The sequence below is a fragment of the Dermacentor variabilis genome, chromosome 5 (genome assembly GCF_050947875.1).
Source record: "Dermacentor variabilis isolate Ectoservices chromosome 5, ASM5094787v1, whole genome shotgun sequence".
In the NCBI taxonomy this organism is placed as follows: domain Eukaryota; kingdom Metazoa; phylum Arthropoda; class Arachnida; order Ixodida; family Ixodidae; genus Dermacentor; species Dermacentor variabilis.
In genome coordinates, this window is record NC_134572.1 from 148,959,327 (window position 1) to 148,975,504 (window position 16,178).

The 16,178-nt window shown below is 44.3% G+C and overlaps 1 protein-coding gene across 3 annotated transcripts in view; it reads left to right on the top strand.

Annotated features, from left to right (window-relative positions):
• The window catches only part of pav (kinesin family member pavarotti), a 70,464-nt gene that overhangs the window by 41,543 nt on the left and 12,743 nt on the right, over nucleotides 1-16,178 (top strand). For all 3 annotated transcript variants that reach the window (XR_012828577.1, XM_075693601.1, XM_075693600.1), the window contains exons 16-19: nucleotides 2,042-2,152; nucleotides 2,634-2,805; nucleotides 13,276-13,337; nucleotides 14,620-14,713. Coding sequence is in view for 2 of the 3 variants with exons in the window: in XM_075693601.1 (XP_075549716.1) it covers nucleotides 2,042-2,152; nucleotides 2,634-2,805; nucleotides 13,276-13,337; nucleotides 14,620-14,713 (439 nt within the window). In the remaining variant the exon portion in view is untranslated. The remainder of the gene's footprint in view (nucleotides 1-2,041; nucleotides 2,153-2,633; nucleotides 2,806-13,275; nucleotides 13,338-14,619; nucleotides 14,714-16,178) is intronic.

Below are 16,178 nucleotides of genomic sequence, written 5' to 3' on the forward strand. Positions count from 1 at the left end.
GCTGGCCCATGCGTCCACAATCCACTTGCATAGCGTGGATGGCGAAGCCCACTTCAGCCGCCCGGTCGGCGTCGCTGCAGGCGCACCTGAGCACATCCAATCTGTGAAACACCGCTTGACCGCGTCCTTGAACGGCTTGTTCACGCAAACACCTAAAGGCTGCAGATGAGTTCAGTGCCAGATTTGCGCAACAGCCTCTTCACTGAGCCAGCCAAATGGTAACGAAATGCGTCCAGCACGAGGATGAGCGGGAACTACAACAGTGCGCCGGGCCGCCTACACCAGATGGACTTTATCCAGTCGAGCACAAGATTCTCATTCATCCAGCCTTTCTCATGGCATATCACGACCACATTTTTTGGCAGAACCTCACCTTTAGGCACTGTCTTGCGCTTGAAGACGACATAGGGCATTAGCTTGTTTCCGTCTGCCGTGCACGATAACATGATGGTAACTCTCGTTTTCTTGTTGCCAGTGGACTGGACATAAACTTGCTTAGAGCCCTTTTCGCGCACGGTGAGGGGCGATGGCATGTCCAGATAAACCGGCATTTACTCAGCATTGCTGATTTGCCCTAGCTGGAAGTTCTTGGATTGCTCAGCGAAATAGCCTGTCGCTGGAAAGCCACAAGCAACTCTTTGAATAATTTGGGCAGCTTTTGTAAAATCGACATAAGGAAAATCCAGCACGGCAGATGTAGCAAAATATCCAGTGCTTGCTTGCTTTAAAGGCGGAGCTCGGTAGCCCTTTTTCTCTTGCAAGCTCCTTAGCTTTTGCCTGCATAAGCTCCACACTCACAGCTAGGTGCGCAGCTCGCTGTTGGCATACGAATTCCATCAGGGCCAGTTTGATTTCGGGAAATGTCCCACTCTTTGGTCCGCGAAAGCCTCTTCGCATTCCGCTGCGCGCAAAAAGGGATTCCTTCTGTCAACGTCATCTGCGAATTCTTGCTTCAGTGACGCCAAACTGCCTCCCGGCCACACTGTTGCCAATGTCCTGTGTGGCCAAAATAACCTTCCTCTTGAAAGCAGCACAGTACTGTTTTTGGGGTCCGGACATCTTCGTCCTTCAATGCGGAATAAAAAAGATGCACTTCGCGTAGCGTGGTTTGCACGTGTGCTGCCAAGGTGCGCACTCAACAATAAACGTTGCTGTAGTCGCGCAACAAGAAGTAAGCCAAGCCATAGCCACGCAGCAATAACAAAACCAAAATTTCTACCCTAAATTTGACTGAAATTTCTGTTCGAATCTGCATATAGTACAAAGCAAAAATTTGGGACGCTAATAATAGGAAGAAAACCTCATATTACACGTGGGTTTTTTATGGTAAACTCTTTAAAGCAGTGAAACACGACACTGAGATTTGAGCGCTGGCTGTGGGAGTATGCTGGGACAGTTGAGGTTACCAGCTGTTGAGAGAATCTCGCTTGTGACAAAGTTTGGGTCTCACACCAGTGAGCTTGCTATCAGTTGATGTAGCTTATCTTCGAAAATATTTGCTTCTGTACACATCTCCTTATTGTTCGTATTTGGGAATGTTCAACAATGGGTTTTACCATTTTTTCGAAGATATATATATTTTTTTTATTTTTGCTGTGCATTTTACTAACCCATCCCTTCTGCTTTCTTTTTGAGTAAAATAAGCACTACTCCTTACTATTCAAACTGGATCAAATCTTTTTTAATTTAACATGCTTACTAGAGAGTGACACCATCGGGCGACATGGTGTCAGCCCGTCTTGACATAAAACAAAGTTCTGTGTTACTCAGGGAATCTTGCAAAGGCACTTGGGGAAAACTTGGAAAGCTCAGGGAATTCGGAAATGTACAGGGTGTCTACCAACTTGACATTTTCTCTTGGCAAAACTGTCAGTCATGGGCAGATTTTTCAGATGCCAGATTTTCACTGGTGCACACAAGAGAGTTGGGTCATGGTCGAGAGCATACATACATTTCTGCCCTTAACTACGCTACTGGCAAATGTGCTTCTGCTGTGAGGTAGCACTGGTGACATGATCAACACTGTCCTCTCTGTGTGCAGCTGGATGAGAAGCAGATGCAGCTGAACAAGGAGGCCATGGAGAAAGTCCAGATGCACCACCGAATGCAGGAGCAGATCCAGCTGGAGAGGGAGAGGATGAAGCGGGCCATGGTAGGGTGCTTGTGCAATCCCGTGTTGTTCTTGCATTAGAGACATCTTAACTGTTCGTAGAAGCTACTGTGTTCTACTGTTCTATTTAAGCAACCTGCCCAGTATTCATTTGTGCTGTTAGGTATGTTCCTTACCTGTCGCAGTGGCTAAAACAACCTGCTGTTAAGTGTAGGGTCATGGCATCAATTATGATATAGTGTATATGCACAAAGAATCAAAAGTAGTTGAAATGAATCTGAAATCCTATCCACTATGGCCTTCCTTGTAGTCCCAGCATTGCCTTAGAGCGTCGAACCTTATTTGATCAATAATTTCCACATGCATAAACACTAATTCCAGCTTGTGGGCATGGGTGTGGTTCATGGAACTTTTTTCCACATTGAAATACTATTGAATCTTGTAGGGAAATACTTCAGACATTGGTCGAGATGCCTGTAGTGTGTTCAAGTGGTGTTTCAGTGTATAAATTTACCACTCGCAGAACCAGCTGCTTGCTGACAAGCAGGCCGAACTGGAGGCCAAGCTTAGCGTGAACCACGAGAAGTTCCGCATCCTGCGTGAAGTGCTCAATGGGGCAGACTGGGACGTGCCCGAGCCGTCTGCACCTCCCGCACCGGCGGAGAGCGGCGTGACGACCCGCTCTGCTGCTGCCAGTGAGTCCTGATCTGCTGGAGAGTCGCACTGCTTTTAGTCAAGCATTGGTGGAGCTTGTTGTGGGTTTGCTGGGAATGCATGGCCACTGCTTGTGCAAATGTGTAGTTGACTGTTTGAGCCAATCAAGGAATTCCTGTGTTACACCGATGCTGCATGCTTCTATTTTTAGTTAATGATCTGTCGCTGCAGTGGAAGATTTATTTTTTTGACATCCTTTGTTTGAAACTGCATGTGCAGCCGCTTCACATGTTGTACATATCTGCTGTTTCTATTACAATTGTAAAAAGAAAAAAAAAAAAGCTGCTCAAGTCTGGTGATTTTACTCCGGTAGCATTGATTCAGGCACCAATCGTGTCCATTGATTTTATTGAGTCCTTTGTTTAATGTGTGCAATATATTTAAACCTCTGCCTGCCTCTGTATTATGTTTGTGCGAGCTATTTTATCATGTAGTATTGAAAGTGCTTTCACTGCATTTTCTTAGAACGCTTTTTATCAGTGTGCTGCAAATGTAACAATGCATTCATGAAATGGGTGACCACCCCCATTTCTTTATTTCTTAACCTAGGCATGCTCTTGTGACTTCAAGTGCCTGCTTAAAAATTGCATGCATGCATTGACTGTATTTTGAGGTATTTGCCTGCGCATGTCAGCAGAATAGGAACTTTTTGCTTGCGCATGTAATTCTATTGCACAATGTGTACATTGTCAATGTGAACGTGTTTAGCTTTTCTTGACATGCCGGACAAGCAGGACGAAAAATGACCTTCATTTAGAGACCTAGTTTGCATGGTGGCTGTTGGCTTGATGTCGTTGTGAAACACTGCTTCCAAGCTGAATAGAAATTTTGCTTATTTTAGCAGTGCTAAAAAAATATTTATATGTGTTGGTACATAAAAAAAAAAAGCTTAGTACCTACATCAGAACAATTTCTATGCACTATAAAAAGACCAAGTGCTGCCCCTTCTGTATGAAATGTTATGTAGCAGTTTCGTCGTGAGCCTTTGCAACTGGATAATTTAGCATGATGAAGTGCTTGTGAGCATTTCATTGTTGAGCCACTAGGTTAAGGTTCCTTCATTTATTTCACTTTTAGAGGTGTTTTTAAGCTGAAATGCCTGCATCGCTTTTATTGCTGGATACTCGCATGTGCGAAGTATATGGAAATGGTTACTGTGAGACGTCTGAACTGACTTCTTGGCATGTATAGTCGCTTACTTGCTTGGAGAAAATAAAATGGCAATAAGCTGCCACTGAAATTTTAAGCCTTGCATGCCACTGATAGTGGAGCTGCTAGGATCTGTCCTCCATGTGAATCAAGAGTTGCTGTTCTACCCCTAATGCAAAACAGTGACGCGATAGCTGGTGCAAGACTGTATGCAGCAAGTCTTGAATTTTTTGGTCTGCTATCAATTGGTGTAAATGTTAATGGACGCATTGCTCTTCAGAAAACTTTCAATGTTAACTAGTCACTATCATCTTTTATGGGGATGGTACTCCCCGGTGGCAAAGACATGACATTTTCTTCCTGTCTTTCACAATATACCACTGGCTTCGTTTCAATTCCCTCACCTTGGTTCTAGTGTATAGGTGAGCTATAGACATTAGCCAATTATAGCAACTAGCAGCACAACTGTGCTATTTAGATGCAGTATTAATCTCTTCTGTAACACCACTGCAGTGTCCGAGAGGCAAAATCTGACGGCTCTGGTAACCGCATTGGTAACCGACCGACATCAAAACATCATTAAAGATGCTATTGCGGAATCTCTCTTAAGAAGCGGCAGGGTGGCTGAATTGCAGGAGCACATACAGTTAAATCTCTATATAACGAACTTCAATATAACAAAACCCTCGACATGACGAAGTGTTCAAATTTTCAGAACCTCTTGTGCATAGAACACCATGTATTTAGAACCTCAATATAACGAAGTGGGTATGTATGAGATTTCAATATAACGAAATTTCACTTCCGCTGGAAAGGAATGCAGAGACAATAAATAGAAACTTCCGCACACACAGGTAGTCAAATGACTGAATTACAAGCGGCTGCTTATAAATCCACCTCAAAGCGTGGCTGGCTTCACTTAACTTGTACCGCCTATGTGGCATGAAACCGTACTTCGTCGCAGACTCCCAAATTCGTCAGTTTTCTCATTCAAACTTGCTGTTTTCGATTGCCCGCTAATTCGGAAAATTCTGCGGCTCCTTTCTGTTTAAGAAAAATCAATCGGCGACTGTACTTATTTGCATAAAACGCCTAATTTCAGCACAACAAAATTTCACTATAACGAAGCAAATAGTAGATTTTGCCTACTTTGTTATATAGAGGTTTAACTATTTCTGTGAATCCTCAGGCTTTGCCTCCGTGCGGCCTTGTGGTAAATTAATGAATCTCATTCCCGGCGTTGTGTTCATACAATGGTAACCTTTCTTTAGTTGAAATGCTCTTGGCAGCAAAGGTGAACGACTCTGGGTAGTTCAAGCATACAAAAGGGCATTTATTGCTTGTATTATACAATGTATGTCAGCAAGCCGGAATACAAGGAATCAGTGGCGCTTCACCACCGAACAATAATTTAACCAGAATTTGACTGTCCGAGTGAGTGTTTTCGGGCCTGCGCTCTGAAGTCAATTGGGAAGGCCATTCGTGGGGCAGTCCCTCAAAGCACATGTATGATTGTGCAGTTCGTACATGTATGCTACCATCCGGCAGAAGCAGATCGGAAAACTTCTCCTTGCGCTATTCACATTGTCAATTGGCGCCATCTTGTGTTGTGCCTGCTCCCACCAGTCAAGTCTGGGAATTCTAGTCTGAGCAAGCATTGAGCCTGCTTTTAACAGCTCCATCTAGAATTAACTCTTGCCTTTCAGTGAGTTCGTCATCGTTAAGAAATTTTAGCAAGACTCCCATGGAAAGCAGCTAACTTGAATAATTCTGATTGAATTCTATTATTCTCCTGAAAGATAGCATTCTAGCCCACTTAGATTATTTCTGTAGTACGTTGCATGTAATAGAACACATCACAGCAAGTTCTGTACTTTATATACATATTTACAAACTTGCTGCTATAGAAAATGGCATGTTTCTAATACTGACGCTAAAAATTCTATAAGTAGTATATAGCACTCATAAGACAGATTTTTCGAACCTGCTCTAATAATCTGACTTCCACCTGGCACCACAATCTATGCTATAGAACCAACCTATAATGGTAACTGAAATTGCAGACACTGGACAGCTGTGTCGCTAAATTTTTTTACCTAATCTGTGGACGTTATGTCATGGACGTGGAGGTCGCCAGTGGTTGCCCCTATCCAGCTGAGGGGATTTCTCAGCTTTCCGAATGCTGTACAGGCGTTGTGATGCGTTTCGTTGGCATAAAACTGCCACTTTTGTCGACTAGTCCAACGAAGGGGTACTGGTTAGGGGTACCAGTGGGTTGGATGGGCAGCATCCATGAAATGTTCGTATCAATTCACATCAGCGATCAGGCGATACACACAAGCTGGCAACTATACTAGAGTTACAGTAAAACCCCGTTGATTCGGATTTCACGGGACCGGAGAAAATGTCCGTATTAACCGAATGTCGAATTAACGAGGTTTCAACAGTAAGTCAAAAAATGCCTAAAACATCAACATACCTTTGCTTCATGAAATAACTGGTTATTGTTGCTTGTTGCGTGCGAGAAATTTGCGCGGAAAGCACAATTTTTCAGAGTTCTTGTAGGTGGTGCAGTCCGCGCAGATTGTCTGGAGAAACGACATAGATGTCCTCCAAAACTTTAAGGGTGTCATCGGCCTCTTTAGCAGTGCGGCGCGGCACTTCACACGCATCCATGACGGGTGCATTTTCACTATCGGAGTCAGGCTCTTCGTCGCCTAGTACATCCAGTATTTCATCGTCGTTGAGCCGACCGGCAACGGCTATTGGCAATGGCAACGTCACTATTGATGTGGATGTATTTGTCCAGCGAGACATCCGGAGGCAGAACTCTGTCGAAGCGATTGTCATCTTCCTTGGCGTTTTGGTTAACATCCGCATCCCCGGCTTCCAAAGAGTCACCGTCACGGACAAAGCCGCTGTGTTGGAAGCAGTTTGCAATTACTGCGGGCAGCGTGTTGCCCCACACATGTGCCACCACGTGCACTGCACTGAGTTGCATCATATTTTTTTCTTTGCCTCCATACAGAGCAACATGCGCTTAAGCACTTGTCTTCTGTATTGGCCTTTCGCCTACGTGCTGAGTGTGCTTCTCTCCACGTTGAATTTATTCATTATGACGTGCCGAGGCACCCCTGCCTTCACGGCTTTCAATATTTCTACTTTCGTTGCCAAATTCTTCGCCTCTTACTTCGCCCACTTCGATGGGGCACGAGAGCACATGGTGGCATGGCTAGGCGCAGCAATGAAGTGACAGGTACATGCATGATGTCAAGAAAAAACAAAGTATAAACTAAAAGAAAAGCGCAAACAAAATTTAACACACACTCAAAAGAAGTTCTGCCATGTTTGCACACGCACCTGATGCAAACCGATAAACACAATAAAAACGACACAAGCAAAAGCCAACATACAAATATAAATACAAGAAAAATCATGTATGTATAGATTAGGGTTGCTAGCATAGGCTGATAACTACCATGCCGATAACCATAGCGATGCAGAGGCAATGCGAAGTGCCAAAAGCAACTGCAAAGCCAGAAGTACGTCATTGAAAGCCATGTTTTTTGAGACTTAGGTTTGTCTATTATGTAGCAATAAACGTGGCGGCCTTGACATATTTACGGCCTTTCGGCACATGCAAGCATGGCCTTTGAGATCGGCGCAAGATAATTGAAGATGCAATCGCTGGTGGCGCAATTTGAACACCCCCTAGTGCCACCCAATCCTATATGCTTCACGTGCCTCTCAGCTCCGTGAACTGTCCAAATTAACCAAAGTACGACCAAATATGTCCGAATTAACGGGAGTTTCATGCCATAGGGTTATGTACATGTTTGACGGGATCAGACAATGCATCCGAATTTCCGAATTAATGGGGGCTGAATTAATGAGGTTTTACTGTTCTATATGACACCTCTTAGGGAGCCAGAGTTGCACATCTGTTCTCCCATTTACTGCTCAATCTCCTATTCATCAAAAGCAATTGCGTGGTTCCAAAAGCAACCACACAGCATGGAGAAGCCGCCGCTAATGATGATGGCAGAGCCCCCGCACTGCCTCAGTTTGCAACTTTCTTCTATGACCAATGTCTAGATGACTGCATCTGAGATTAGTCTTTCTTCTTATTGTGTTCTTTTTTCTTTCTTGGAGAGGGGAGGTGGTACAATCGCATGATAAGTACTCCTTTGATATATTACTCATTCAGGGCTGCTGGTTTGCATCTGTTTCAGCGAATGATATCACCAGGCTGATGTGCAAGACTAGATCCAGTGCTAGGTGACGTCTCGGTGCATGCAATAGGATATTCGTTTCTTCATAAGAAATCTAACCATACCTCATAGTATTCGCAACCTTGTAATAAAATAGTCCTCAATTTTGTGCTAAGGCAGTTAGACCATCGGAGTACAGCCAGGGTGTCTACCAACCGGGAAAGTCGAGAATTTTCAGGAGTTTTGAATAGTCTGGAAACACTCAAACAAATTCTCCGAGCTTTCCTTATCAGCCAAAATGAGCTGTAATTTTATTGAAAGGGAACGAGTGACGCGATAATGCTGGCTCGAGTAGCGGAGAGGAATCGCCATTTCGATTACCTCGCTGCCTCGAACCGGCGCGCTCTCGCGCAGATCCTCTGGCAGCCGTGTAGCCACCATCGCGGCAACACTAAGCCTAGCTGATTCGACGTTCGCTATTAATCTGCCTGCCCCCTTTTGTGCGGTGTTTTTCATTTAAGGAATTTGCCGCTGTCAGCAGTGGCACGGACTCCACCTTTGTGGTCCTCGCGATTGGCTTCGAAGCTCGGAAAGCGTTGCATAAGGCTAGTGCCCGAAAGTCAGCTTCGCCTCAATGCAGCAATGTTACGCGGTGAAACGTACGCGAAACTGTTGCGGCGAAGCATGACAAGCGTGGGAAGGGGCAATTGTCACTGGGTGCAGTATGTATTTTTTAAATTATACACGCGTGCACACGCCATCTCCTGTCACAGTACGAGCAACGATATGCCTAGTAAGTGTACTGGCTGGCCTTCAGAACTTTTTCGGATGTGCCTGTGGCGATTCGAGCCCTTAAGGGCACTAAAAGACATGCATGCATTTTTTTCCAACTGCCCGAATTTGCGGGCCCTAGGGAATCTGAAAAGTCGGATGTTGACTACAGTTGACCAAGAGGATGCTTCAAATGGTATGTGTGGCGAACGTGCGGTAGGAGGAGGACGAGAACAGAGGACCTGCACATTGAGGAATGAAGATGAAAGGAACCGTGTCGCCGCCTCTTTGAAGCAGCTTGAGCTCAAGAAGCGGTGTTGGCTGACACTGAGATGCAGGTGTCCCTCATCCAAACCAAAATAAACTCTTTAAAGCAGCGAAACACGACACTAAGGCGTCATGTGCAGGCTGAGAGTATGTCGGGACAGTTGAGGTTGGCTTCCCAGCTGCTGAGAGAGAATCTCACTTGTGACAAAGTTGAGGCCTCATGCCAGTGAACTTGCCATTAGTTAATAGAAATAGCTCATATTCAAAAATATTTCTTTCTGTATACATCTCCTTTTCATATTTGAGAATGTTCGATTTGATTTTCAGTTGGCTTTACCATTTTTATTGAAGATGTTTCATTCGCTGTGCATTTTACTAACCCCCTCCCTTCTGTTTTTGAATAAAATGAACACTTCTTGCTATTCTAACTGGATTAAGTTTTTTTTTTTTTTTTACATGCCTATTACTGGGTGACAGCATCAGCGACATGGTGTAAGCCCGTCTTAACATAAAACAAATTTCTGTGCCACTCGGGAAATTTTGCAAACGGAAAACCTGAAAAACTCTGGGAATTTGGAAATGCCAACTTGGTAGACACCCCGAGAGCAGGTCGACCACAGTTGTTCATCTTGTGATGAGCTTCTCTCCTATGGACGCCACCTACGACTTTCTCTCAAAACTTGGGTTCATTTTTCGTGCAGCATGGCAGATTTGCGCAACTCTGCGCCCATGGGGAGTATATAGAATAACTAGCAACTACCATGAACCAAGTTTGTGTATGTGCTTTACTAAACCGTGTGCATTGGATGCAACGCCTTCAGTTCGTTGTAGAAAGCTTGAAACTAAATTTGCGAAGCAGCCTTAACTGACAGCATTGCAGATCTCAAGGCTGTCAAGATAACAAGCCATATGTACGTCACTGCGCGATGCAGGCTGCGCAACAGGTGGACACGAAATGCAACCGCGGCCTCATCCAGCAAGAAAGGAGAGACAGCCTCAACGCCGTCACTATCGAGAAATGGCTGCCTGCATGCTTGGGCAGTGCGGTGAGATTTAGGAATGGTGGCAGTTTCTGGTGGAGTCAACCCACGATTCAAATTTTCCAAACGTCTTTTTATCTGCCAAAACATGCAGCATCAAATGAGTGCTTCCTCGGTCATGCGTAAGCACGCGGGTGACAAACCTTGCAGTAACAAGTTGCATATTGTAAGTCCGTGCTAAAACTCTGCTGACAACAGCTCCAAATCGGGCCAGTGTCTTCAAAGGCCTTGTTAATAGTGTAGTGACAATCCTCATTGGTTTCTCATCAAATGATTCAAACATTCTTGTTAATACGCCTTGTTCAAGGCGAGCTGGAATGAGCGGTGCTAATTTCTCCTCCATGAAACCGCAAAGACCAATTGGGAGAAGTGGGGAGAGGGTAATATTTTTGTCATTGTTGAAGATCATGTGCTCTGGTGTCATGCCTTTAAGCCAGTGGTTAAGGAAGTAGCGACTTAGTGCTGCAAGATCAGTGCTTGGGCTTTTCTCATCCCCAAGCATGTTGTACATATAGAGTTGACCATCACCCAGGTCTCGGCAAAGATACTTTGCAATTGGATCATGACATGATACAAGATACTCGTACAACAAGTATCCGAGATGCTACCGCAATTATAATATCGAATATGATACTTTCCATTGTTACTGCAAGGTTTGTTACCCACCTGCTTACGCAGGACCGAGGAAACATGCATTTGATTTTGTGCCAGGAGATGAAAAATTGCGTTGAATATAAGCCAGACTTTCGAAGATCATCACAGGTGATAGGACTTAGTGCTATGGCTTGGACCCTCAAATAGAATAAGCTTCGAGCCAGTGGAAGCCTGCATGTTCACAGAAACAAACAAGAAAAAAAAAACACTACCAAGTACATTCAAGTGTGAAAACATCGGCCTTTTTTTTTTTCTTCTGATGTTCATGGAATCATGCACTAAAAGGTCTTGAGGCTAACTAAGAAAGGATGTGCAAAGGAAATGCCTAGGCTCTAGAGATCGGTTGATTGACTTCTTCATCATAACACTTCAGCGCATGTGGCATTGTCGGTGATGCAGTATGTAGCCTCCCATGGATGGGCCATGCTCAGCAACACTCGGAACAACAAATGATTGAGGACCTTAACCGAAAACTGTGAGAGAGGTAGAAGATTAATATACAAAAGACAAAGGTAATGTTCAATAGACTGACAATGGAACAAGAATTTAGAATAGCCAGTCAGCCTCTAGAGTCTGTACAGGAGTATGCTTATCTAGGTCAATTACTCAGAGGACCCTGATCATGAGAAGGAAATTTTCAGAAGAAATAAAATGGGTTGAAGTTCATACGGCAGGCATTACCAAATCCTGACTGGAAGCTTACCACTGTCATTGAAAAGAAAAGTGTACAATCATTGCATGCTACCGGTGCTAACATGGGGTGGAAACTCTGAGCTCGAGAACAAGTTAAGGACAGCACAAAGACAGTGGAACAAAAAATGTTGGCCGTAACATTGAGGGATGGCAAAGAGCAGTGGGGATCAAAGAGCGAACAGGGATAGCCAATATTCTAGTTTACAATACGGAAAAAAAAAAATCTGGGCAGGCCTTGTAATATGTAGGGTAGATAACCAGCAGGCCAGAAAGGGTACGTTCTGGTAGCGCAGTTGAGTATGGCAGAAAACTAGGTGGGGGGACGAAATTAGGAAATTCGCAGTCGCAAGTTGGAATCTGCTAGTGCAAGAGGAGTAATTGACATAGAGAGGCCATCATTCCCCACTTGCCCTATTCACCGCATCTCCCTGCAATTTAAAAAACGAAACAAAGGAAAACTTCAACCATGGACAACATTGAAAGCAGCTTCACAGGATCAACACATCACAACACACAACTCAACAGCATCAAGGTTGAGACGTTCCAGAGATGCTTCCAACAGTGGCAGCAAAGCTCAAACAAGTGTATTGTTGCCGGCTGGAATTATTTTTAATGGAAAGAGATTAATTTTTCTTAAGTGTAAATAAGTTTTTTTTGAGACCATTGTATTGGAGGGTCCCACAGTGGAGGGTCCCCCATAGTGACAGTAATATGCAGGAGGAGACCCTTAAGTAAAAACTGCAAATGGGACCTCCAATGAACATGCATTGAACAATGCGGACATAAGCTACGAGTCAAGCTATGAAATATGCACGGAGAAAATATATGAAAAGATAATCGAGAAGCGGGTCACATAAGGCTGAAAGACAAAAAGTTGCGGTCGTTGTCAGTGTAATGGAACGGAAGGGCTGTGCACTCATTAGTGGGCTGGTAGGCAAGTATGGTGAGAAATATGCCAAGTCATCCTTTTTTTTATGTAATAATAATAATATAAATATTGCAAGAGCTTTCTTCTTCAGAAACCTGTGCGGGATTCATTTGTATCTTATTGCCACATTTGGGTGGGTCACACGTTCTTCCCTTTTATGGCAAGAAAGTCTACGGCAGCAGCTTTGTGTCTATAACGTTCTGCTGCTGAGCCTAATGTCGCCGGTTATATTTTCGGCCAAGTGCGGCCCCACGCTGATTCGGGGCAGAATTTGAGAGCGCACGTGTACCTTGCTTTCGGAGAAGTTCAAGAACTGCGGGTGGTTGAAATAAATTTTGATCTTCCCACTATGCACCTTCAAATTACGCAATTGAAACTGGTGTGTACCATTTTTTCTCTTACTGGCTTGGTCCTTGGGGTCAGGAGGCCAGTAGGTGAGAGCAAGTATATTCTGAAATAGGAGTGAAGTTGACTAGACGCAATACCCAACTTTCCCCTAAAATTTGCTGGAAAGGCCCGCAATGGCATTTCTTGCATTTGTCAACTTGAACCCAAGCCCAAATCCAGTAGGGTTGTGGCATGGTTTATGGCTACCTTCGTGCCCTTGTGGTCTGAATATGGTGATCAGTCTGCTGCGTCTAAAAGGGCCGTTGTGTTTTCTAGTGTTGTGGGATATCCAGAATCACGAATAAGAATGTAGCACTGTTCATTTGGTACATGTGTTATTCTCTTTTTCAGGAGTTTCGGCAACAGGAATGTCATCATCGACTTCCGAGCTCAGGATTTGTGGCACGCCAAAGGTCATTGCATTTTCTTTATAGCCCATGCATTCATAGAGAAGTTTCTGCTGACACCACTCGGGTGCAAACTGAACAGGGGCAGTTTATTTGCTTTTGTTTACTTGTTTGGTGATAGCATTGCGCGCAAGCTTATTCAAACGTGTAAAACTATGTGAAGTAACCACGGATAGCCATTGCATGACAACCTGACTTTATCTTTTCATGCTATGGATATGTGTGGACCATCTTTGAGTATCTGCCGGATGTCAGAGATGTCCATTATAATGTCTGTGCAAGTTCTTTGGACATGCCAATTAGCTATTTGGTTTCAGCAGGGAACGGCCACCACCGTGATCTAGGTACTTTCAGTTCATGCTCCATGTAAAATTGATTGCGCTATTCACTAACTAATAAACGTAAAATGGCTACCCATAAAGAGGAGGAGAATTGGCAATCATCAAAGCGTGTAGAAGGGAGCTTCAACACGCAGGGTTCGGGCTAGAGGGTGGGGTTCCCTAGGAGATATTGAAACTTTGAATGGCAGAGAACCTTGCCTTGAGCTGTGGCTTCACGGCAGCGTGACGAGTGTTGCCGTGACACCACACTTCAAGGCGAAATTCCCATATAATTCGCACCCGCACTTTACTAATAACTTTTTGAAATTTTGGTGCAGATTATACGTGCTAAAATACGGTACATGCAAAAGTTTCAAAGGATTTCATTTTTCGTCGGAAAAGAAAAATACCGCACAAGACCTGGTCGCTTTAAATGCTGTTATGAATCGCTTGTTAACATCCTCTACAACTTTTGCATTGATGTCGTATTGGTTAGGTAAGCTTATCAAATATTTACAAATTAGTTATTTACTAATTATTTTTGCAAAATGAAAAAGGCACTCTTGACTAGCATGAACAGCACCCATCATCATGCACTTGCAGCCATTCATATAACGCCCTCTTTTATTTTGTAATTCATGGCAACATTTAGTTGTTGCAACCAATATAAAGTTTCACTGCCCAGAATTAATTGCTGCCTTTCCCAAGACCATGTCTCATGTTCTGTATGAACAATTGTTTTAAAAACAACACCCTTAACCCGTATAATACTTCAAGTAGCCACAGACCTTGCTTCGTGCTTTTCCTTGCAACTGTTTGCATTCATCGCTGTTGATAAGTAGTCTTCTTAGAAGAACTGTGCAGTGCAACTTTCAATGTTGTGAGGCAACATTGGAAGTGGACACAGATCGCTTAGGTTCCACTCACATTCACTAAAATATCCCTCACACACATCTTCCACCTTTCAGACCACCATGCCTCCGGTGATGCGCCACAGGCGGTCCAGATCTTCTGGTGCCGAGATGTGGGTGGACCACAAGCCGGCCGGTACTGTCGACACCGGTGAGAATGTTGATACATCAGAAGAACTTCAGTTTGGCCTAGTTAGTGTTTGCTGCATATCACATTGACCGCAAGTAAAGACGGGGACAGCGGAACAGCATGTTGTTATTGTGTTTTCTTCCGCTTTCCCCGTCTTTATTTGCGGTCAATATAATATGTTGATACACCTTCTGACAGCTTTGCATGCCACTTGAACTATTGGTTCGCATGCCGTGACATCTGCGAGTTGTGCAATTGCTAAAAATAGGAACATTTCCTGCACTTGCCTTGGTGTTTTCACAGAAGCGTGAAGTCCAGGAATCTTTTTGGCCCTATTTTTGAGCTGCCATCTGATGAGTCTTCATGAAAAATTTCACACCTAAATCAGAAGCTTGCTTGTTAAGAGTTGTACCACTGTTATGTTTGCAAACAGATTTTTACCACTCTTTTTTGTGGTAAGCAATGTGGTAACTTTACCACATTGTTAGGGTATGTCAACTGTAGTTACAGAGGCGAAGTTAGCCCAAGGGGCAGCTAAGGAGAAAAATTGTCTCAAAAGTAATCCAAACGCACTATACCATACATGCAATGTTGTTGCCATGACTGTTGGACTTAATTTTTTGGTAATTAAGCTGGTCATCTGAAGTTCGTTATTCTATTACAGTAGAACTTCGTTCATGCGTATTGATTAAAAAAATCCCCGCCAAAGATTTGCTAACTGGGACAATGTATGATCCGAAGCCACTAACAAATTCGGCAGACTCAACTGTAGCTGTCATCTATGTAATGCAAAGCATTGTTTAAATCGCTGCAGCGCGAGACGACGATGTGCACCAATCTGGTGGTTCCCCAGTGGGCCGAGACGCGCGTTGTCATTTTTGCGGCTTCACTAGGCTTGCGTTGGATTCAGCCTGGGTCAGCAGCTGCTTCAGGCGGAGCATTTTGGTAGGAAGTTTTGACGTGTCCACTCTGCAAGAATCGTTGCGGCGTGAGACGCCGATGTGCATTGCACTCGTGGGGCCCAGGCGGCGGAGATGTGGGCTGTCATTTTAAGATGGTGATAGGAAACCAAAATGAGATTGAGCTGGTGGGCGATGCTGGAATACATCACCACGATACCGCCAAATCGAAACACAATACTCACTTCGCGCCACCCGCGGCAGGGTACCGCGCGTTTGGGTTATAGCCTATCAAAAGCATGCTGTAGGCTTCTTGCGCCACACATGCGGTAAAACAGATGGGTGAAGATGCTTATTGCAATGTGTTGACGGCGGTAGCTGTGAATGGCGACGTGCGACGATCCATGAGGAGATTCGCTGGTGCCGAAATAAGAAACCGAGTGCACTGTGGCACTTTCACAAGACACGGGTGGGCAATAACTGCTGGAAAGCTGTCGTTGCGGGTGCCTACTGCTCTCGATCACGTGTGCCTTGCAACTTTTCTTGTTTACATGGGATCTAGCAGTTGGAAAACGTATCATATGATC